At 41.6% G+C, this 24479-nt stretch overlaps 3 protein-coding genes across 3 annotated transcripts in view; all 3 read right to left on the bottom strand.

Annotated features, from left to right (window-relative positions):
* LOC307044666 (uncharacterized protein) overlaps nt 1-6520 on the bottom strand; it is a 12433-nt gene extending 5913 nt beyond the window's left edge. The window contains exon 1 of the mRNA XM_079689977.1: nt 5729-6520. Coding sequence (XP_079546103.1) covers nt 5729-6284 — 556 coding nt within the window. The 5' untranslated portion in view covers nt 6285-6520. The remainder of the gene's footprint in view (nt 1-5728) is intronic.
* Nucleotides 6521-11776: 5256 nt separating this feature from the next.
* On the bottom strand, nt 11777-24444 carry LOC307044491 (clathrin heavy chain linker domain-containing protein 1-like). Its single transcript, XM_079689779.1, has 11 exons — nt 23946-24444; nt 23229-23416; nt 22460-22548; nt 22124-22322; nt 21664-21779; nt 21260-21359; nt 21070-21176; nt 14528-14699; nt 14055-14257; nt 13411-13593; nt 11777-12463 (listed from the first exon to the last, which is right to left on the bottom strand). The coding sequence occupies exons 1-11, from the start codon at nt 24147-24149 to the stop codon at nt 12267-12269; spliced, it is 1758 nt and encodes a 585-aa protein (XP_079545905.1). The 5' UTR covers nt 24150-24444; the 3' UTR covers nt 11777-12266.
* On the bottom strand, nt 15712-18897 carry LOC307044493 (E3 ubiquitin-protein ligase TRIM35-like). Its single transcript, XM_079689782.1, has one exon. The coding sequence runs from the start codon at nt 18795-18797 to the stop codon at nt 17409-17411; it is 1389 nt and encodes a 462-aa protein (XP_079545908.1). The 5' UTR covers nt 18798-18897; the 3' UTR covers nt 15712-17408.
* Nucleotides 24445-24479: the final 35 nt, after the last annotated feature.

The raw sequence follows: 24479 nt of genomic DNA, 5'->3' as shown, positions 1-24479 counted from the left end.
CTTGTCTTAATAACTATGCATTCTTGTTAACATATTCATTACATTTCTCTCAGTAATTTCACTTGAAACGGACAAGCTAATTTTTCCATTTCAGTTCTGAAGAAAAATACTTTTAAAACAAGTATATTTTAATTCAGACAGAAGTGCTTTGTAGTAATTATTTAATGACTTTAAAAATATATATATATATATTAAATGACAGATATTGGTATACAAGATGTTGTCTTACAATATTGTGATATTAACTTAAACTACATCATCCATTTCCTATGAAACTATTTTACAAGAGTTGTTCCTTTTGTCTCTGTCCTTGGTGGGAATCGAACCTCCGACTGTAATCTCCTCGCTCTACCGCAGAGGTATTTGCTGAGCTATAAGTGTCTCTGGGAGTGTCTCACAGCTTGACACTGATATACGACTTCAGGCCGGAGACTCACCCGCTGCCATCTTGTAAAATAAGAAACTCAATGTACGATTCTGTGCTTGTTCTGTAACGTTACTTTTTTCATTAATTGTGAAAATGTCCAAGCAAGACCCAGAGCAGGTTACTTAGGGTCCTGCTGGAAAAAACTAACAGGAAAACCACCTGAACCTCATTTAAAGCTACAGACTGTGTAAGAAGGTATTAAAACACTGAAAGCTTAAATTGAATTCTGGCTCTTTTTGGACTCATTTTGGTAAAGGCCTCTTGGTCAGGCACATTTGCGAAGGTTGTGTTCCTTTGTTAAGGAAAGTGTTTCTTGAATTGCTATATTTAGACTACTGAGCCACCAAACTCCATTGAAGAAAACTGTAATTTGACCTCACAGGACAAAGGGGTAAAATTACTGCTCGCTCATGAACTGCTCGCAGGAGCCTCGCAGCGGAGTTAGTGCGGAGCGCATAAAGCAGACCCTTCACGCGATAGCAGAGCGTACAGGAGGGGTAGTTAATCGATGCAGATGGCGTTGTGCTCCTGGACGGATAACAAAAAGATTAAACCTAAATGGTTCGCGGAATATACTTTGGCGGACGTTAATATACCTGGGCGGCCCGCACCATTAAAGTCTGTGTGGAAACCCTGTAGTCAGAAATGGCCGTCTGACAGCAAGGTAATGCCGTGAAAACATTTTAAATATAGCGTACATGCAGACTGATAGATGCTTTTAGGTAGGGATGTCCCGATCACCTTTTTTTGCTCCCGATCCCGATCATTTGCCGATATCGATTTTTCCCGATCCGATCTTTATGCAATGCATTAAGAGAGAAAAAAGAAAAAAAGCATTCAAGTTGTCCCTTAAGGTTATTTTTTTATTTAAATTGGATATTCTATCCAACATGGATATAGCTTCTTTTTTTCACAGCAGCATTGGATCAGTTCAGTTGTGCAGCATTGGATCAAAACAAAATAAAGCTTATCAGTACTCGTTAGCTTACTGCTACAATTAGACACTGCGCCCTGCCCACTCTGTTGCCAGATTTGAGAGAAATAAGCAACCAGGTCTATGAAAACAAGCCCCAAAGAAGCAACACATACAGGATGTTGTGTAATTTGAAACTAAAACTTAGGCCTCAGGATGACTTTAACACTTGAACATGGTCATTTTTGTTTTGTAACATTGAATACAAAATTTAAAAAAAGTATTTATAAAACTTTTTTTTTTTAAATTTAAAAATCCGATCCCCGATTTTTTTCTCCCAATTCCGATCTTTTGAAAATCACGTGATTGGCTCCGATCCCCGATCACGTGATCGGATCGGGACATCTCTACTTTTAGGCATTTCCAATGCAGCAGAAAGTTGCTTGGCTTCCTGCTGGTACTCTTTTCTGTTTCTCAAAACCGCCGACTATTGCAGTAGTTACTCATAAAACCTCACTTTAAAAAATATATATTCCTTTAATGTGATGAATAAGCACAACATAGGTATTAGTGTTGCACGGTGTACCGATACTTGAAAGGTACCGCGATACCCTGCCGTTAAAAACGTTACGATTCCTCCGTTTCATTAGTATCGTTACTTTAAGAATGACGGGGGAAAGTACTCCGTTGAGAAAGCGCTGTTTTAATAAAAGCCGTGTATTCAGCGCTCTGCTTCCACTCCCCTGCACTGCAGCCGTGCCTGGAGTCCCGCCCCTCTCAAGCACACTCTAAGCCCCTCCCCTCTCTCGTGCACGTGCTAGCTGCCAGAGCATGTGAGAAAACGAAAAGCATGGCTGCAAGTGGGAGTGCAACTGTCGCTGCGCCTCGGCTTGTTGACAAAAAAGACGCCAGAAGCTAAATTTGGAAGTATTTGAGCTATATCTCTGACAGTGAGGGCAAGCCTACGGACACCACGAGGCCTGTCTGTGAGACATGTTTTAGATCCCTGCAAACCAAGGGAGCCAACACATCAAACTTGGCTAAGCACCTCGCCGACCGGCATCCAGAGCTGTTTAAAGATTTTAAAGAGAGACAGGTTAGCGAATGTGATAGATAACATAATTACATCATGCTCAATCCCCTGCCCTCAAATCTAAGTCAAACAAGCGTAATTTATTTTGTGACAAACGAACCTTTTCGTAGTTTGACGAGGCAATTAATGGCAATGATAACTGTCTAATATGGCTATCTTTTTAGCTAACTTACCAATGTGGCTAACATCTACAATGTACATTTTGTCAATAATTATTTATATTACTGTAGCCTACTATTACATGTTAATAAAATATAAAGTTAACTATCAAAGAAATCACATAAACTCAAGTATAAAGAAGAGACCATGTTGTAAGAAAACACTTAACAGATAAACTACCATTTTATTTATCATGAAAATAATAAAAGAAAAGTATCGAAAAAGAATCAGAATCGCAATTCTTGACTTGGTATCGGTATCGAAACCAAAATGTTGGTATCGTGACAACACTAATAGGTATGCATCATCAGCTGTGGACATATTAGCGCTTATCACAGCGATAAGAGGCGAGATTTAAAGCAGATTAACATGTGGCTCTCATCACATGTAGGACTTGTAGTCTGAATGCCAGCTGCTTTGTTGGCAGAGTAAAAACAACAGATATAGAACCAACCGTCAGGCGTGGTTCCTTTGGGGTGGAGAGGCTCCGACTCACCAGCACTTAACCCCACTTATGTGCACCAGGTTACGGACAAAACAACAACAAAGAGCTTTAAGCCTCCGTGACTTATGTGTGTGACATCTCTCCTCTTCATCTAATCCACCTGGCCGCATCACAAGCTCAGTAAAAACACACCCTGACAGATGTGGGTGACATAAATAAGATGTAGGCCGGTGATGAGTGTTGATTAACGAGCATGTCAGTCACGCTGTCGGACGGGAACTAACATTTCACTTCAAAATGCCGATGACTTTAATCTGTGAGGTTAGGTCACAGTAGGCCTGAGACGTATGTTCACAGACAATACACTCAAGACAAGAAGAAGTGTGTGGGAGGGTATCTGGCTGCAGACTATGTGAATATTTTAGTGCCAAAAAACAATTTCACTTCTGTAAGCAAACCCATTGTCACTAGAGCTGCAAGCAATAATTGTGTATTTTCATGATCAGTTAATCTGGCAACAATCTCCTACAGTTATCAGTGAAAAGTGTATCTATAAAACGCCAGAAGCAGTCCAAGACTCCTATCAAAATATCCTGAATATCCACTTTACTATAAAAGTAAGACCAAGAAATGCAGCTTAAGTTTTCTTGACAGTTGAGAAGCTGAAGCAAGTATACCATACGTCTTAATTGGTAAATGCTATATTCAGAGTAATGTTGGTTTTCAATTCCTTTCATCAACGCCAGCGTGTTTTTCTCATGCGTCATGACTGAAAAAAAAAAGATCCAAAGGGTGGCTTCTTTTCCTTTAGAAAGATAACAGCGTTGCTTGTCATACTGTATATCTGTAAAGTAAGTAAATCATTGGAACATGCTCAAAAGAGTCTTCACTGCGTTGGGACAACGGCTGTGTTCACCCTAAAAACCTGTGTGGGCCTAATTTCCCCAAACAGAAATGTTATCAGCAATCGATAAAGAACTGAACCGTTCAGCAGACTTGAAAACGGCAAGGTATAATCAATAAATTAGCAATTCCTATTCCTAGACCAGAAGCATTTAAAAAAAAACTAATCACCACTCAGGGAAAACATAAGTACAAAAGTGCTTAAGGCTAGAAGACCACCTAAAATGACATTGATATTACATTAAAAAATGAAACTCAGATTAAATAACCTTAAAAGGTTAAAAGAACTATGAATTAATGATTTCCTTTTGTTCAGACATGTGACTGCTGCTTTAAGTGGAGCTCATGCTTTATCCACCTCCCTCCATCAGTGGGGCCTTGCCAGCAGCCCCACCCTGCCTCCCAAGCATGGAGGAGGCATATGGGCCTGTTAACCTGTCATATCCCGGTAAACAACAGCAGGACAAAGAGCACATTTCTGAAATTACAATATTAAAACGCCACTTATTAAGTGCCTGTGATAGATGCATAAAAAGAGGCTCACAAGGCCTCTTTAGCCAAATCATCCCCGGATTAAGGGTGTTGGTTTGGGTGGAGAAGGGGGTGAATAAGTGGAAACAGGCCGGAAACAGAGCAAATGGTAAAGCGGTGATTGATTTTAGGGCGTTTCTGTTAGTGTGGCAGCAATATGGAGATGTAGGGAAACCGGCAGGGAGTAGATTCCTTTGTTGTGACTAATCTGTGGGAAACAGTGCTGTGCTACCAGCCCCTGCTTCCAATATCGGACATCATCATCACACGTCATGCTGCTTTAAAAAAAATAAGTGCATTTCACGTAATCTCTAAGCTATTTGAATTCCCCAGATTTCACATGAATAAACTGTCATTTTACTTCGATATATGTCAACCTGACACCGGACATGAGACATCATCGGGCGTGTTTTTTTGACCTGGTTTTTAGCTTTAAGTTACATGATCGTGATACCCAGACACCTGATACCCTTTCAGTAACCTAATTTCTTTGTTTTTTCGGTGTTTAACCTAGATAAAACGCCCTTGTCCGATAACGGAACTATTGTTAGCAGCAGCGTGTATAAGCACATACTCAGTCTGACACAATTACAAACATAACTGATCAATAATCCATATGTATTCATGTTAAATAAACTTCACTTGTATATTAGGTTAAAATGTTAAAAGACGCATTTCAAGGCATAAATGGTGCAATAGTGCCACCTCATCCAAGCAACAGTATGCTTCATATTTGTCAAAACAGGTGGGCCTACAACAGAGCAAAACCCGGGTCTAACGTCTTGGCTTATAAACCAATAATATGTGCAAAAACACCGATGTATTAATCAACCTATATATAAATACTGTTAAAATTGTTTTTTTCTTTATCCTAATCACAATCACAGGATGTCAAACAGCAGGTTAGCTTTATGATGACCACCCCCCCTCCTCGGGTGTAGCATCCCTAGCTAACCGGCTAACGTCACCGTGTCATTACTAAATGTTACCAAATGCGGAGAAAATCCTTTAAATAAGATTAACCGGTGATTAAAGTTGGTTAAACCGACAAAATGTGGCGCTTTACGGTGATTATGCATCTCCTTGTCGGCGTTTTGACGAGCACCTCATGCTAACCTCGAGCAGTTACCATAAAAAATAACCGTTAAAAGCCCGTTAAACCGTGGAAACGCCGTTTAACTACATCACACAATACATGTTTTATTACCCGTTACAAATGCTTAAACTATTAATTCATTTCTTAGGTAAGACACTCACAAGATGTCGGAGCCGGTGGTTCCTCTGTCACTGCAGGTTTCTCTTCTGCTGCTGCTGCTGCTGCTGCTGCTTCTGCGGGGGCTTCTTTCCGGGGTTCAGCCGCGGGGAGGGCGTCGCTCTCCGGTTCAGATTCGGGGATGGCCTCTGGCTCCGGTGCTGTCTTCGTGCTCTCCGGTTCTACTTTAGGGGCGACAACAACTTCCTTTTCGGGCTTCTCGGAGACAAAAGAAGGAGTGTCTGGAAAAAATGAAAAGCTAGTGGAGTCTGGGAGGTTAGGCTCAGAAACCGGTTCTGGTTCCGACACCTCTGGCTCCGCTTCTGTTAACGTTACCGGCTGTTCTGGTTCAGGGGTGAAGGACAATTCTGTGGACTCGTGTGGCGCACTATCTTCAGCAAAGTGGCGCTCCAAGGCGTCTTGAGCCCCTCCGACCAAGTCCACAATATCATCCACGCGGAAGAGGTCCTGTTTGGGCTCCACGTCGGTCTCCGGTTCGTAGTGGTGCGACTCCTCACTGAAAAGAGGAGTGGTGGAAGAGACGTGCTCGCTGTCTGCCATTTTTATTTTTTACCTAAACTCGAGATGAAAAAAGTTTCAGGTCCGGAACTTTTGGGGGGCTCAGTTACCTCGTGTTGCACACTTTTACACCGCGGGGGGAGTTGTTAAACCGCGCCGGTAACTTCCTCCGGGTACATCTGCTCCGTGACACCGGGTAAAGTTGGACAAGTGCGCCACACGACAGTTGAGTGAAGTCGGACCCGTGTCTCACATTGACAGTCAAGTTGAGAAGGAAAGAGGGGGGGACTACGCTGACCAATTACCTGCGGGTTAACCCATGAGTGACGTGACCTTTGGCCAATCAGAGTACGTCAAAGTAACCTATAGCCACGCCCAGCAGGTGTCCCATTACCTCGCCCACGAAACCTCCACTAAAAGTTCACTCTGTTCTTCTAACACAATTTCAGCTCAAACAGGGCACTTACATAACTTTAAAATTTATTTTGTAAAGTAACTCCTCCTGCTACTGTACAGCAAACACATGTCATACAAAGAACAGCAGAAGTACCCAGAAGTTTTACTTTAGCCATAGTTTTTGTGACTTTGGAGTGAGCTGGCATTTTTTACTGGAATAATTGTACATTATGATAGTAGTAAAACCACAGTTTATAACTGTTACAAGTAAACAAGTTCTAACATCAAGCACTTGTGAAATTGAAAACAGAAAAACTTAGACCTGTCAGTTAAAAGTACAATATGTTCCCATGAGATACAATAAAAGTATTTTTTAAAACTAGCAGAAAATGGAAATACTCAAGTAAATACTCATGTATCTCAAAATAATGAAAAAAGGACTGTTTGGTATCTTAATGCAGCATACAAAAAGATTATTAGATATTTGATACTGGAGATAAGACAGGAAGATGATATTAAAGATGTGTTATACTTCAAATATATACAGACATGTTGTACTTAAGTAAAGTACATAAGCTCATCTATGTATAACTGTTCTCACCACGTGTTGCAGGTCTAAAAAGGGGGAAGCCAAAGATGACTAGTCACAGTTTCATAACTGTTTGCAGAGAAATGCTAGATTCAGGGAACCCAGGAAACGCAGCTTGAATTGCTGTAATACTGCAGTATTACAGCTAAATAGGCAGTTAACAGGTATTGTATAGCTGCTAATGATGTATCTTTACCAGCTATACAATACCTTTTACATATGGACTTTATTTAAATATAATACAGACTGAAAGTGCAACACATGTTTATTTAAATCAGAAACATTCCAAAGGTTTTAGAGCTACTAACTAAAAAACGAAATGACAACAAGGTGGTCCAAATAAAAGGCAGAAGATCAATCACAGAATAATGCATGTGTAATTCTAATAATAAGAAAAAGATTAGAAACAACAGATTTACAGATACAAAAAATGTTAAAAACATTTTAAACAAGAAAACAAGTATTTAATAGATTTGTGACTAACAGTGGTTATGCAACAAGTTGTCATAGTTAACATTAGTAAGTACATATCAGAATGTTTTTTGTTCTGCAAATTATCTCATGTCTCTAGAAAATATTCTTAGCTGCCCATTTTCTCCACAAGGGCTCAATAAAGTTCATTCTCAGAAAGTTGATGAGGAGAAATGATTTTAGTTGAAGCATGAAAAAGTGGAGAGTGAGAAACGCTCGGCTCCAGTTTGAAAGAGATAGAGTTACACAGCATACTGATGACAGGCGGGAGTCTATATATATAACATGTGAGTATATATGTCTGTTAGCAAATATGGCTGCTTCAACATATGATAATGTGAGAGAGGGACAGAGGGTCTGCTGATATATTCAACACTGAGCCTCAATGTTGCACCATACCATGAACACGCTTGACTTTATTTTCAATCAAGCTCACGTATGTGGATTAATCCGCAGCCGACAAAAGGAATGCAGACATGATGTTACCCAAACAATAAAATACTTGTTTTCCTTTACTTTGGGAAAGATTTATTGTTTTGTCTTTTTTCTAGGATGCAGTTTTGAGTGTGTCACAGAGGCTTTTCCCCGTGCAACTCAATTGCAACTTACCGAAGTTTCAACCTAATAAAGGTGCATGAAACTAACTGCAAAGAAAGGTGAGTGCAGACAAACACACTCTAAAGTAAAGTAATGCTAAATGGCATTATACCAGGGGTGTCAAACTCAAGGCCCGGGGGCCAAATCCGGCCCGTGAATTCATTTTCTGTGGCCCCACAAGAGCTTGCAAAAAATATAATACGGTTACAGGCCGATTTACAGAAGTACGTTGCCCATAAACTACATGTCCCACAATGCATCTACATTTTTCTCAGAATTTCACTTTTTTTTTTTCAAAATATGCCTTTTTTTCTTAATAGTTGCCTTTTTCTCAGAATTTCACTTTTTTCAAAATGTTACTTTTTTCTCCAGAATTTCACTTTTCTTTTTAAATCATTTTGTGACATTCTCACTGAAAATACTTGCAATTATTTGCCCTAGACTTCTTCTTTCAGACGTAGTTAATTATGAAGTTATTACCCTATCCGAAAATAATCCAATGCAGAGGCAATAATGTAATATAATACGTTATTTTATATATATTAAATATTTATATATGTATTTTTATACAGTCTTAAAATTACAACTGGCCCTTTGAATGCAACCATAATGTTAATGTGGCCTGCGATGAAATTGAGTTTGACAACCCCTGTACTAGACCGTGTTTCTAATTATATGTACTCTATATTGACATACATGTGGGCGTCAGAATAATGGAAACATCTGAATATAGGTTTTTCCTGTAAAATCTGACAAGTTTAGCGGATGATATTTGCACCATGAACTTTATTTTTTCCTTTTGCAGGCTCTAAGCATCAACTGGACCAGAGATGTTGTCATTTGTAAGTGAAAGTACATTTTAAATATAACATTTCAGTCATTTAGTTAATCATGAGCTAATTTCCATCCGCAGTCCCTCACATACAACATATAAGAACATGACATTTATATTCATAACAAAAATAAATACATGACATGCAGAAAGAGCAAGAGCAGCACACACAAGTATTTACCACATGGCAGTACACTATAGCAGCAACGACACATAAAGTGCAAGAGATGATACAAGAGGTGCCTAAAGTGCAAGAGGAGATACCCCTGTGTTAAAGTGCATTTAGCAGTCTGTTTGTTTCTCAACCATTCTTTGAGTTGACATTTGAAGCTATTGAGAGTGGGACAATCCCGTATCTCAGTTGGGAGGCTATTCCAGAATGAGCTGCCTTTAATGGAGAGGACATTTTGTCCAAAAGTGGCCCGTCTACGGTGGACCTCACAGTCTCCTCTGGTTTCTGACCTAGTGCAGCGTCCAGTGTGTTTTTTGAGGTTGGGAATTCAACAGATATCAGTAGTTTACTTATCCTCTTCCCAAGGAATGCATTCATGACATATATTTATGATAAACTTGAGTGTTGAGAAAAACTATTGTATGCTAAACAGTTTGATGATATGAAAGGTCATCTAACGTAAGTTTACATCTTAGCTAGCGAAGCCAACGTTAGCGAACTGCCAATATATCTTACAAAAGCAAAACTTAAGCTAGCTTTAGGTCAGCTCATGTGTCAAGTTTTCCAAACATGCTTGATTCATTAAGTCACCAGGGAAAATGTTAAATGAGTGTTTTTCTCAATGGAGTCTGGTTTCTTTGAACAGAGCAGACAAACAGGAAGGGCAGTCTGACATGAAGTCACAGCAGTGAAAATATTCTAAATATAGCAGACACTTAAACTGACACAGAGCTTTTTTAGGTGTCTAAAATACCTTCACAGGAGTACATTGCTTCGCTTCCTGTTGGCAAGGTGACAGAACAAAACTAAAAGATATGAAGTCAAGACAGGATTTGTAAAATGTTGGCATATTAACAACATGTCTGTGTGTTCATCATCCTGGGTCATGCGTAAAATTAGGTTATTATTCATGTGGGATTAATGCATGAGGATGATTCACCAACGACTCACTTAATCGACCAGCTTGCCAAAGGTCGCTCACTGTCACTCAGAAACCAGAAGGGAAAAAACCAGACCAACACCACCTAATCATCCTCACTATAATGTTAAACTTTAAACATAATTATTACACTCAAAGAGAAGGAATAAGGACAAAATGTCCTCACTTTGAAGGTCTGACACTCACATTGGTCCCCACTAAAATAGAAGTACAAAAATACCACTAGGGAACAGAAAGAAAGGGGGGGGGGGGGGGATTACACAGCATTTTTCCTTTTCTCTACAACACACACACACACACACACACACACACACACACACACACACACACACACACACACACACACACACACACACACACACACACACACACACACACACACACACACACACACACACACACACACACACACACACACACACACACACACACACACACACACACACACACACACACACACACACACACACACACACACACACACACCCCTGTTGATATTTCCATGGATTACAGGTGTTGCTGTTGGTTTGGTATTGTGCAGAGCTGGCTGATGGGAAACACTTTAGAGGAGTGATGAGGCATAATGTTGGTGTTTGTGTGTGTGTGTGTGTGTGTGTGTGTGTGTGTGTGTGTGTGTGTGTGTGTGTGTGTGTGTGTGTGTGTGTGTCACGATAGTTAATGTATCATTGTTAATGTATGCTTATAGTGAATCCCGTCGAGGAGGTGAACAAAAGTTCCTCTAAGGAAATCTGGGCAACTTTTTACCCATGCACCGATCTGTGAAGAGGATGTTTGTGAATGTAGCCTTTAATCCCCACGAGTCAAAGAAAAGGGTAAGACTGAATCTGAAAAATGAAAAGAAGCTGTGTCATGCAAAGCCAGCACACAGACACACACTCTGCAGGAGATCAATGCGTGGTGGAGCAGTTGTGAGTCAGCTGAATCTTTGCTTCTCTTTCTCTCTTTGTTTCTCTCTTAATCTTAAACTGTCAGAGAGTACTTTTCCTCATGTAACATTTTAGAAAGAAGACTGTGGCTGTGGAGCATTTATTTAACAAACTAAATATTGCTTGGTTACATGGGGCTGGTTAGTTAAAAGCAGTTAGCACTAACCAGATGGAATTTGTTTTTACTTTGAAATACTCATCATTGCTGGTTTACAGATTCCACCTAAAACATGTGTGTGTTTGATCAATGCTCAGACACACACTTGATTCATGTAATTTAAACACACTCCTCTTGGGTCAACAGTGGCACTTTTATGTGTTGTGAGCTCCTGTGAGTTTACAGCTGAATGAAAGAATCATTTGCTGCAGTTAACAGGCGAGCAGAGAGCAGAGACGAGGAGACGGACAGAGGGGAGATTTGTTTACAGACCAGTGGGAGATGTTTGTTCATCGTGGAGCTCAATTCACAACGGACACAAAGGGTCCTCTGTTTGACCTGCAGCGTGTGTGTGTGTGTGTGTGTGTGTGTGTGTGTGTGTGTGTGTGTGTGTGTGTGTGTGTGTTTATTATACAATTCCTTTCTCTTAGAACTACTGATACTCACAGTGCGACACGCACGCACGCACGCACGCACACACACACACACACACACACACACACACACACACACACACACACACACACACACACACACACACACACACACACACACACACACACACACACACACACACACACACACACACACACACACACACACACACACACACACACACACACACACACACACACACACACACACACACACACACAGTTAACACCTATCTCCGTGGATTGAAGGTGTTAAACACACAGACTACATCATCACACACTTCTGTTGTTGTCTTGATTTTATGATGTTGTTGATGTTGTTTGTATCACTCATCATTACTTGATGGTTTGGCATTGTCCTGATACATTCATGCCAATAAAGCATATTGAATGAAATTGAGCTGTCACACTGCGACAAACAGAAGAAGGAGACCCAGGTTGTTACCAGCTGGTGTTTATTGCTTCCTTCAGCTGTGATTGTTCTACCTATCACAGAAAGACATGCTCCATGAGCCGGCCCCCCTCCAGGTCCGGGGACAGGACTCTGGTCCCGCTCTGCTCCAGCAGGACGGACAGCACGGCCCGGCTCAGGTCGGCCCGGTTCAGCTCGGAGCACCGAGACGCCACATCTTCCCAGACGTCCATCGAAGAGCCGCCATCCTGCAGCATCGCCTGCTCCAGAGCTCCTGAGAGGACGGAGACACAGAGAGGTTGATGTGTTCAAAGGGAATATCATAAGGAGAGGTCTTCTTTATACAGTGGATCCAAAAGACAAGGCAAGGTGAGAGACAGACAGGTGAGAGACAGACAGGTGAGAGACAACAACCAGGAGGACACACCACCACTCCTGAGAGACAGACAGGTAGAGAGACAGACAGGTGAGAGACAGACAGGTGAGAGACAACAACCAGGAGGACACACCACCACTCCTGAGAGACAGACAGGTGAGAGACAGACAGGTGAGAGACAACAACTAGGAGGACACGCCACCAGTCCTGAGAGACAGACAGGTAGAGAGGGAGACAGGTGAGGGACGGACAGGTGGGAGACACAGGTGAGAGGCAACAACCAGGAGGACACACTGCCAGTCCTGAGAGACAGACAGGTAGAGAAACAGACAGGTGAGGGACGGACAGGTGAGAGACAGACAGGTGACAGACAGACAGGTAGAGACAGACAGGTGAGAGACAACAACCAGGAGGACGGGTCACTAGTCCTGAGAGACAAACAGCTAGAGAGGGAGACAGGTGAGAGGGAGACAGGTGAGAGACAACAACTAGGAGGACACACCACCAGTCCTGAGAGACAGACAGGTAGAGACAGACATGTAGAGAGGGAGACAGGTGAGAGACAGGTGAGAGACAGACAGACAGACAGGTGACAGACAGACAGGTGGTGACAGGCAGACAGGTAGAGACAGACAGGCGAGAGACAACAACCAGGAGGACACTCCATTAGTCCTGAGAGACAGACAGGTAGAGATTGAGACAGGTGAGAGACGGACAGGTGAGAGACAGACAGGTGAGAGACAGAAAAAGATAGGAAACTCTTTGGGCCCAGTGGCATCACGTAGCTGACATGGAACAGAAGCAGCTTTCAGAGTGGACCTGCAGTCAGAGTGGTGTTAGTTCACCTTGTCCTCTGCTGAGACAGCTGTCCAGGAGCTGCAGAGCGAGCTGCTGCCGCTGAGGGTCGTCCAGCAGAGAGGAACAGGACACGCCCAGCGACAAGATGGCCGCCCGACCCTGCTGAGGCGCCGTCAACAGCTCGAGGAGGACGAGGCTGGGCGAGAGATTCAGAACCCACAAACAGTCCTCTGAGAAAGGGAGGGAGAGATTCAGATTCAATAACAATATAACTATAAACAAGAAAACACAAGAAAAGCGCTATAGAAATATAATTTATTTTTATTATTATTTATAACAGAGATTAACTTTGTGCATTTGTCAGCATTGTCAGAAGATATCATAAATTGACTTTTTATATTGTTTTAAGCCACATTTTTACCGTAAACATTTGACATCTGGATATTAAGTTATTAGAGAAACAAGTTGCGCAAACGTCATCGGAATCGGAACAGCACGCAGGGAGATACACTGACCTTTAAGATGATACCACGTTATTCACTGTTTAAGTCAAATGTAAAACCTCCTGAACCATGAACACTGAAGTAATCCAAACCAGGAGAAGCTGAAGACTACATCTCCCAGGATCCAATGCTGCTTCCCCACCACCACACCAAACTACAGCTTTTACTATTGTTTCCTTCACACCGACCTGCTGTGAGGGCCTCGCAGTGGTTCATGAAGTCTGCGGCGTTGTGGATCAGGCCTCTGCTGCACATGCTCAGTGCGGTCTTCCTGTGCAGTCTGCAGGCGGTGTAGACATCAGTCGCCAACGCCAGACAAACATTGGCCACGCCCGGGTTCTTCTTAGCGTGCTCAGTCAGGACGTCGCCCAGATCCTCAGAGAAAGACAGTCTGCGATGAAGAGGAGCGTGACGAGCCGAGCAGCAGCAGAGATCATGGAAACATTTTGTTATTTGTGTTTACCAACCCACCTCTTCTCCTTAGCGTATTGACATCTTTTAGAGCGTTACATTTATTGCATTCAAATTGTTTACAGTTTTTTACTTGTACTTGTTTTATGGTGTGTGAGCTGTGTGATTTTTTGTATGTTGTGTTTGTTTATTTGACTGTACAGCACTGTGGTCTAAAGTACTTTATAAATAAAACTGTATTGTATTGTACCTGTTGTTGTTGATGCTGTGGGTGACGAGCTGCGTGTTGCCGTGCTGCAGGGCGCAGAGGACGAGCTGCAGGGAGAGAGCAGCCGGCAGCCATTGGTCGGGCGGGGTCGTCATCAGGAGGGCCTGGAGGAAGAGGAGGAGAGGGGGGGGGGACCCCGGGGGCCCCTTCACACCTGGGAGACAGACGGGGGTTTTAAACATGGACAAACATGTATGAGCATTAAGATGGAGAGAATGTTGTTAATTGGCGGTGAGTAAGAGAAAAACAGGTCTAGTGGCTTTAAAGCACATGTGTCAAACTCAAGGCCCGGGGGCCAAATCAGGCCGTTGGTGGATTTAATTTCGGCCCGCAGGATAATTTCTAATTCACACACACCTTCACTCCATCCTGAGGGTCTCCTCAGCTCAGAGCCTGAGCCCAAACATTGATGACCTTGCACCCAAGATGAGATGCCAAGTATCTGAGCTAGCATCACAGAGCAGCACACTGAGTTTAATGGATGTTTCCTTCTGCACTTTCTCTCTCACGACAACAGGGCATGTTTGGTTTCTCTTTGAGGGAAATAGTTTTGTTGAAGCTGTTGTTGGCCTGTGGGAAAATGTAATCATAAGAAATGACTCTGGAGAAGCTGCAGATAGAGCCATAAGAAATGAATGAACTGATTATTTAATGTTTAATGTTGTTTTTATAGGCAATAATTTAAGCTTTTTTAGTTCCAGGTTTAATATGTGCAATAAGTTCATTTCAATAAGTTCTGCAATAAACATTGAACCAGTCCGGCCCTCGACTAGTACCCATTTTTTAATTTTGGCCCACTGTGTATTTGAGTTTGAGACCCCTGCTCTAAAGAGAGAATAGGTAGCAGCTTTAGTTCCCCGTCAGAAAGGGCTGTCTGACTTGGACAGCAGATATTATCATATGATTTGATCTAATGATAGATGTCTTGGTTTGACTTACAGTACTTGTCCATCAATTAGCACCGAGATGTTTGAGGACACCATTTCAAATCTGTACAACCATTACATCAGCACTTGTTGCATGCTTTAATAACCGGATTTTAAAGGGACCATTATGCTAAAAAACTGTTAACAAGCATTTTAAAACACTTTTTTAAAACTTTATATTTAAAGCTGCACTTAAACCTTAAAGTGTGTGTAGAAGAAGAAATGGAAATCAGGAAGCCATTAAAATAACGAAGAATATTTGTATTATTATATCAAGTTTGTATTCACCACCGTTTTACACAAATCTCTTTACGTGAAATCATTTATTTTATTGGAAGCTTTGTTTTTACTTGCATCCTTCAAAAAGATCAACAGTGATACGTTACAACAGAAATACAATGTCATGTCCCCCCATTAGTTGTTGACTTGGCTAATTCATATTCCAATGAAATACATACAGTATAATCAACAAAGGTTGCACATACGCTTCATACAGTAATCAATCAATTAAGCCATTAACATGGGATCCAACATGAAAACAACTAATAGCACACATATCAATAAACATCAGACATGAGATGAGAGCTACAACAGTAATAATTAAAAAGTTAATGTAATCATACATATTGCCAAAACATTAAAGGTCACCTATCATGCTATTTTTAGGCAATAGCATAGGTCTCGGATATATAAAAAAATATAAAAAACATGTCTATGAAGTGTTTTGCTCAAAATACCAAACAGATCACCCATTCTAGCCACGCCTCATATCCCTCTATTTCACTTCCTGTTTCTAAAGTGCTGATTTGGGGTATAAAGCTTTAACAAAATGGATACAAAATAAAAAAAGGATGGGTCTGAGCTCATGCGGGACCCGGCAGCTACTGTCTAAACTAAATACTGCCGTGATGAAACGCCATATCATGGATTATCAAGGATTCTCTCTGAAACAGTATGGAGCTCAAAGGCTTTCTCTCTTGCCGGTTATACCACAAGGTGAGTTCCTTTTTACTTCCTGCTTCTTCACACACATGCTCTCCAGTACAGGTTAGCTCTGAGTGTTAGCGATGCTAATGTAAACACCGACCATATTACGTCCAAAACAGTCGGGCATTGTTTCTGATAGCAACGTTTCTGATAGGGCCGTGGGTCCACATTTCAGATATCACGTCATATCGGACGCAAATCTGGATCAGCTCCGTTGTTCCCCGTCTTTAGAGATTTGGGTACGGAGGAAAAGAGAGGTTTTTATTTTCTGACGCTGCGTGAGTTCCCCGACACACCGGGGACACATCTTTATGTATAAAGGACATCAAAAAGTGCATTTTGCATGATAGGTCCGCTTTAAGAGAATTTCTTTTTGAGTATTCTTTGGTACTGAGATCTAACGTTGCAAAGTGAAGCGATTTGGTATATTAATAAAAGAAAACATTATTTCTGAGAGCATTTTTATCCTAATTCATAAATCCATAATCTCAGAGATTATCAGAGTATTTTCCTAGTCAAATTATCTTGTTTTTAATAAATATAAATGATTAATTGTAGATAAAATGTTGTTTCTCTCTCTAACAATATATTTTCTTGACAATTTTTGTTTTTTTTCACGGAAATAAAAATGTTAATCTTCTGAGTTTTTTCTCGCAGTTTTACTTTAATCTCGGAGAATCTTCTCTTCCCCAATCCACAGTTTATTTCATGTTTACCTACAATGGTCCTAATATGGCATCTTTTAAAATGAATTCCACTTTTACCAGCTGTACATTCAATGGATTAACATTATAACATTCTGAATGAATACTTTTACTTTTGGTACTTTACATATATATATTTTTTTTAATGTAATTTTACTTAAGCGTGATTTTGATTGCAACATTCGATGAGAGTATGTCCACTCACTGTAGGAAGTGGAATACAAACACCACCTTCAAGCTGAAGACTCAGACCTTCTGTTGTGTCACACCGACCTTCAGTGGTAAAATCTTCAGGAGGTGTTTATCCACAGTGCAAATGTACGGAAACAGCCTCTCAGTGAAAGTGTGTGTGAAGGTGTGTATGTGTGTGCTCGTGTCAGGATCAGAGAATGAAAGCTTTCCTCTGTTCCAGTCCAGATTCACTCTGACCCTCTGCAGCTTCTTCCTGAATACGAGTTGAGAGGGTGGAGCAGGTAGTGACAGTGCTGAGTATTCACCTTCACCGAACCATAATGTCCACAATCCAGACCGTATGTCTCTCTTCCTCGGGACAGACTCTGCTAACACACCCAGAATCCACTCTCTACTGGCTCCAACCTCAACATCCCAGCTGTGAGAGCCTGAGTTAAAGCCCTCCGAGGCCAGGACACCGCAGAAAGCATCAAACCTCTCTGGATTATCAGGACGTTTCTGTCTCCCTCCTTCCATCACATTGGTCAGATCTTGAGACAGGATGAGTTCTGGATGAGCAGTGTTTGGGTCCAGAACAAGAGGGAAATAGGAGACCAGGTAGCTCATCTTGCTCCAGATGTTAAAGGTGAGGTTGCCCAGGTGTTTGGCCTCGTCTATCAGAGCTCCTGGGGGCAGCTGTGGATCCTCCAGCAGGGGGTGCTGCAGCCTCTCCACTGCAGCCTGGTAGTTGTTCAGGAAGGAGGCGTGGTCAGCTTTCATCTCTTCCTCTGTGGCTCTGACTGTGTGTGAAAGAGCTGCTATCTCTCTGCTCACAGCCTCCATCTTCCCCTCCATCACCCGACTCTTCTGCTCCTCTTCCTCCCTCAGTGCAGCCATCCTGGCCTCCTCTTCCTCTTCTAGAAACTGGTGAAGCTTCTGAAATTGCTCCTTAATCTGCGTCTCTGTGCGTCTGGCCTGGACCTTCAGGTGTTCTGCTGTTCCATCAAACTCCTCTTTAGCCTTTTCAAAAGCATATAACTTCTTCCTAAAGGGTTTCAGAGTGTTCTGAAGTTCCATCCTGTGTTGACGCGCAGCTTCATCGATGGGTCTGAAGCTGTGGTTAATATGTTTTTCTGAATCTCTGCAGACCACACACACCGGCTGCCTATGGTCCAGACAGAAGAGTTTGAGTTTCTCAGAGTGCAGATTGCAGAGAGCCTCTGAAGCGTTCTCATCCCTCTCCCTTTGAAAGGCCTCACAGAGGTTCTTTAACACTAGGTTACAGGGAGGCTTTCCCCTCGATGACCTTCTCTTGCATAAAGGGCACTCACGTGTTATTTTCTCTCTCCACCAGTCCGCCAGACAGCCTCCACAGAAGCTGTGACTGCATGACAGGAGAACAGGGTCTCTAAAGATGTCCTGACAGACCGCACAGCAGAGATCTTCCTCTGATCTTGAAGCCATTCTCTCAGAGTGAAGCTGAACACAGCCAATTAAACAGGCCTCGCCTGTGCTTCCCTCCCTGTTGCAGTTACTTTCACTTTTAGTTTTAAAAAAAAGTATTTTAAAGCTTACAAATCCTTGCTGTAAACGTCCTCCCTCAGGTGAATCCACGGCTTTGTAATGAAGGCGAATGTTACCGTTCTACTGTCTGTCTGTCTGTCTGTCTGTCTGTCTGTCTGTCTGTCTGTCTGTCTGTCTGTCTGTCTGTCTGTACGTCTTTTCTCACTGAGAGTTAAACAGTAACAAACTAGTTTCCTGCTTCCTCTCAAGATTATGTAATATCAGGGGTGGAGATTTACTGGTAGGTTTTATTAGAAAGGGAAGAAGAAACTCTTTTGAAATTCAGGAGTGGCTCTGAGAGCACCGTAGTTAGGGTTGCAAAATTCTGGGAATTTTCAAAGATGGAAACTTTCCACGGGAATAAACTGGGAATTTATGGGAATAAACTGGGAATTTTCTAAATTGAAGGTTGGCTCTTCATAGGGAACTTAAATATAGTTGGGGAAAGTATATTTTAGCATAATCTTGACTAAAACAAACAGATGCCATTCAACTTGAATATCCATGCCATAGCACACTGCTTACTGCATGGCTATTGAGACCACACAAAGGTTCGCAACAGGCTCACCAAAGTGAGAGTGGAAAAACTGGTTGGCATTCGGGCAAACCTAAGGCTCTCTGAGCCGGACACAGAGCCATCCTCAACAAGGCTGGATAGTGACACTGAAGAGGAAGAGGAAGAGTGTGATGTTGATCAGGCCCAGGAAGAGCCCGTTGACTGAAAGGGTTTAGCAAAAATGCAGAAGATTGCTTGAAGGAAGATTTACATGTTTAATGGGACTCTTTTCATTTAACATTTTGAATGGGACTTTGTGGGGATCTTTGGATGGGGGGTGCATTTTTGTTCATTTTTTAATGAGTGGGGTTGGGGGGGATGAGTAATATTTAACTCAACATTCCTGTTTTCGCTCTTCAATGAAACAAATAATTGTTCAATAAAATATTTAAAACTTGTTCTGTTCTACTTTTAAAAAAAATGTAATAAAAGAAATCTGTTGAAATCTCATGTTTTTTTGTTTAATTTTGCATCGAATATTTCCAAAATTCCCCAGCTTAACTTCCCATGGAAACTTTCCGGAAATTTACCGGAAACTTTCCGCCCCTTTGCAACCCTAACCGTAGTCGACCAAAAAGTCAGAATAATAAAGCTTACAAGGACAATAATTTATATAAAAATATATCCCACATGTTTGTGTTTTCTGACTAGCTGACAATAAATTCATTATAATTTGAAGGTTGACAGCAAACTGACACTCAGTGCGCCTTGATCGTTCTCCAACGTCTAACACGTCTATTCTTCTATCCAATTTATGGCAGAATGTAATCCTTGATTTTGAGTTTACTTCTGCCACTTACTTTACTTTGCATGCAAGTCTTGGTGCAGTGGATCTTCACAATAAAAGTCCTCTGCAACACACACGTTTTATTGGGGAGGGCCCCTGCAATAGAGAGGCGAAGTCCCGCCCATCTACTTCCGACCAATGGGACCTTATTTCTTAAAAAGTATGTATTGAAGTCAATGGAGAGAGAAAGATTATCTTTCGATCCCGTTTGAATTGTGCCACGAATTACACATATGATGTTTGTCAATCTTAAAAACTAATTTCCATGTCAAAAAAGTCACAGTTTGTCGTAAAATTGTTGAAATATAAGACTATGAAAAATACGCAACTAGAAAGACTACAAATCCCAGAATCCCGGTCCCGCATGCTGGCTCTTAGGAACCGACTAACTCCCCTTGTGTGTATGTACAGCTCTCAACATGCCCAGACTTGGAGTGATTTTCACCTCTTTTAATACTTTCCGCCTCATTCTGAAAGAAAGAAGTGAAATGTGCCAACGTGACGGCCGTCTTGGTGTGCGGTGCGAGACGGGAGATGTAGTTCATTGAGCGGTTTCACACAAAAAAAATTTACGACACATTATTATTTTTTTGACTTGCAAAATTACCTTTTAAATTGACAAACATCATATGTGTAATTCGTGGCATAATTCAAACGGGATTGAAAGATAATCTTTCTCTCTCCATTGACTTCAATACATACTTTTTCCGAAATAAGGTTCCATGGAGCTCCCCTGAAAGGGAGGGACTTCGCCTCTTTATTGGGGAGGACCCCTGTAATAGAAATCTGCAGATATGCACCTTATCTCTATATATGTGTGTGGTTCCCACCTTTAAACATCTCCATGGTGTCCAGGTTCCTCAGGATTCCTCGGGGAGATCTGGCAGCAAGGATAGCTGCTTCCTCATACCGAGCCGAATCAAAGAGCTCAAGAAACCTGTCGGAGAGAGAAAGGTGAGTCAGAGAGAGAGTCTGAAGAGTTCAGATAAAGTGGTCAGGATCGGTCTGTGAAGGCAGCACCTGTCCAGGCGATCTGCCAGGAGAAGGGACTCGTCAACACCGGTCGGCTCTTCGTGCTCAAACAGTTCAGTGTTCATGCCGCAGCCGTCATCGTCCGTCACTGTAGGTTTAATGTGTTAAAATTATAAATAATGTGAGACATTTTTATTTTGAGCGATGGCCAAGAAGGGACACAAGATTATAGCATTCTGAAATATCAATGCAGGGTTTGAGAAACAAGGTTAATTGTTGCAGAAATACCTTTTTGGAGCAGTAAAAACAGACGGAAATGTGATTTAATAAGTGATAAAATAACACTGAAGCATTATGAGTTGTTGCCTGAAGAAGCAAAGAGACCATATTGAGATAAAATATGAGACGCTAATGGTTTTAAATTCCTCTAAACAAGTGTTTTTGTGTCTCACCACTGGTCTGTCTGGCATCTTCCAGAGTGGAATCCAGAAGTTCCTCCAGAGAAACCTGCTGCTTCTCAAACTCCCAGCTGGACAGACGGTCGGACACCAACCTCAGACTCTTGTACCTGCACACAGACAGAAAGTACAGAAACATGTTCACTCATTTGGAGAAAATCAACGACACAAGCCTCCGTTGGATAGAGTGAATGTGTGACGGCTGTGTATGTTGATTTATATTAAGCAAAATAATGTATTCTAGTGCTTTAAGTCCATGCTGCAAATAACTACGGACAGACACAAAATGACTAAAAACAGACATAAAATGAACACAAAGAAAGACAGAACAGCTACAAAGAGACACATAAGTACAGAGAGACACAAAGTGACACAAACAGACACAAAATGAATGTGTTACAGTAAATGTGGCAAATGTAATCTTAAGAAGATCCATACGTTGACAGTTCTTTACCTGGTCTTCAGTAGGTAGTTTTTGCTGCTCAGCTGGTCTCTGTGGAGCTCTGCAGCCTGCAGCTCAGCGTCCAGCTGGGCTTTGACCTCCAGAGAGACACCGTCACTCTTCCTCTCCAGGAGAGAAGCTCTCTGGGCTTCCAGATGCTCCAGGTGACCATCCAGAGCCTCAGGATCCTCGGAGTCAGCCAACGTCATACCTGGGACATGAGACATATGTGGGGTTTATTCTATCAACTCACGCTAATGGGCCTACAACATCTCCTGCAACAGACTGAGACTACGTTTACATTTAGCAGTCTTCATTTTCAACTGCAATCATCAGTTTCAGTAGTACCAGGTATCCATGTGCTCTGCTCTTCAGAGGATTTGTGTCTCTCCATCTCATCTTGAAGTTCTGCTGTTTCCCTCTGAATGACATAGATTCTGGAAAGAGCCAAAAGCATTCAGAGAGCAGCAGCTACATGACAATCCTTCATGCACATTTCATTGTAAAACATTGCCATTATATCAGGGATTGTTTTAAATAGTTAAAGATAGGGTAGGTAAAAAAGGAGAAACCAGCTCGAGTGCGCTGGAATTTGAAAATACTCAGCCGAAACAAATCTGCCCCTTCCTTCAGACTTCCTTACAGAGCCCCTCCTCCAACACGCACGAACGCACACATGACCAATGAGGGCACGAGATAAGTTTGTGCACAGATGGAAGACTGACAGGCAGGTAGGCCATCCAGTTACTTTAGCCGGGCCGGCTCAGATGATTGGTCGTGCTTTTCACAGCGCCACGGCTTCCACAGATGACATTTTTTTATGTACTTATTGTCAAAGCATTTAATGTATTCATTGCTATCGGGATGTTAAGAGCATTCCATGGAATATAACAAAAAGTGTTCCTGAAGTGAATTACCTACCCCACCTTTAAGCATGATATTTGCTTCATTTAAGGTGTTTCTCAAGTTGATCATCCACCGTTGGAAACCACTCAGTTCAAATAACTAAAACAATTTATCATCACTTGTAGTTAGAAACTTTTCAGGGCTGTTATCTAAAGATTGAACCATCACTGGCCTTTAGAAGAGTAAGAAGTGGACCAAACGCAGCACCCACCTCTCCCTCAGGTGGGCGGCTCGTCTCTGGCATGTCATCAGTGATATTGGATCTGACATTGAGGCCGCCATCCTCTGTTTAGCCGCCCTGAACTCATCCTCCCTTTTCTGCAGAGCCCGGACCACATTGTCGTACTCCGACTTTATGGTTAACAGGAGCTTCTTATAAGTCGTCGCTCGTCCAATCACCTGTCAGAAACAAGAGGACATCACAGTCTAGTGTCAGCAAGTGACAATACTACAGTGTAGAAAATACTTAGATTGTAGAAAACATTGAGCATCTAAATATACTTAAAGCACCAAAAGTAAATCTACAGACTATGCAGGATAATTTATATTATTGTATTATAAATGTTGATGTGTGCAATACTCCAATGTTGCAGCTGGTAAATGATTAACACTTAAATCAGACTTTAGTTCCACCTGGAGTAAATTCACAAGCTGCCCTGCATTATACAAAATCATTACAACTAGCTGCACCTTTACCAGCTTTGAGAACACTTTCATGATCAATAATAATAAAACATATCATATATTATTCTGAAATGGACCAATCTGCACAATGACTACTTTTACTAATTGTTAAGTATTGTGTTATGCTAATACTTATGTACTTTTACTTGAGTCACCTTTTGTATGCAGGACTTATACTTGTAACACAGTACACTCTGGTAGTTTTACCCAAGTACAAGATCTGAGTACTTCGCTCTGCCATTACCTTATTAAACACATGGCGGTAAACGATGTACCGCAGTTCATCAGGTCCCTGTTGTTGGCACTGTAGATACAGTTTCTCCCGCTCTATAAACTCCTCCAGAGACCTAAAAAACCGTTCATCACTCTCAGAAATCAATATGTCTGGAGTTGAACTTCTTTCGTCTGTTCTTGAAGAAGACCTGCTGTAGCTTTGAGTCTCAGACATTGTTAGTTAAACTTTCTGTTTACAACTCCCTTTGTAGTTATGGTTACCGCGAAAGTGTACCTGGGAAAGTGTGTTTTCAGAGAGATTTCATCGCTCTCTTTCAAGACGAATAACTATTTAATATGGAGGATGAAGTGTGACGGAAATAAAACGTTAAACGACCTTAAAAATTACATGTTTTAATGTATATTTGCTTTCGCTAACTTCCCATCTCCAAATTCCACCTTGCTGCTTTGAGGCATTGCTATGGATACCGCGAAAGTTTACCTGGGAAATTGTGTTTATGTGAAAAATTAAAATATTTAGTCGTTTTATTATTTAAATATATGC

Source organism: Notothenia rossii (genome assembly GCF_949606895.1).
Source record: "Notothenia rossii genome assembly, chromosome: 6".
NCBI lineage: Eukaryota > Metazoa > Chordata > Actinopteri > Perciformes > Nototheniidae > Notothenia > Notothenia rossii.
The sequence above is the reverse complement of the archived record's forward strand: the minus strand, read 5'-3'. Positions and strand labels throughout refer to the sequence as shown.

Bases quoted from the DNA above. Each gene is read 5' to 3' on its own strand.
- LOC307044493 (XM_079689782.1), bottom strand. From the start codon at position 18,797: ATGGCTTCAAGATCAGAGGAAGATCTCTGCTGTGCGGTCTGTCAGGAC.
- LOC307044491 (XM_079689779.1), bottom strand. From the start codon at position 24,149: ATGTCTGAGACTCAAAGCTACAGCAGGTCTTCTTCAAGAACAGACGAA. The intron at 22,323-22,459 runs GTACTACTGAAA...CTCATGTCCCAG, and splicing joins GCAGAGCACATGGATACCTG to GTATGACGTTGGCTGACTCC. The intron at 14,700-21,069 runs GTGGGAACCACA...TCTGTCTCCCAG, and splicing joins CACCATGGAGATGTTTAAAG to GTGTGAAGGGGCCCCCGGGG.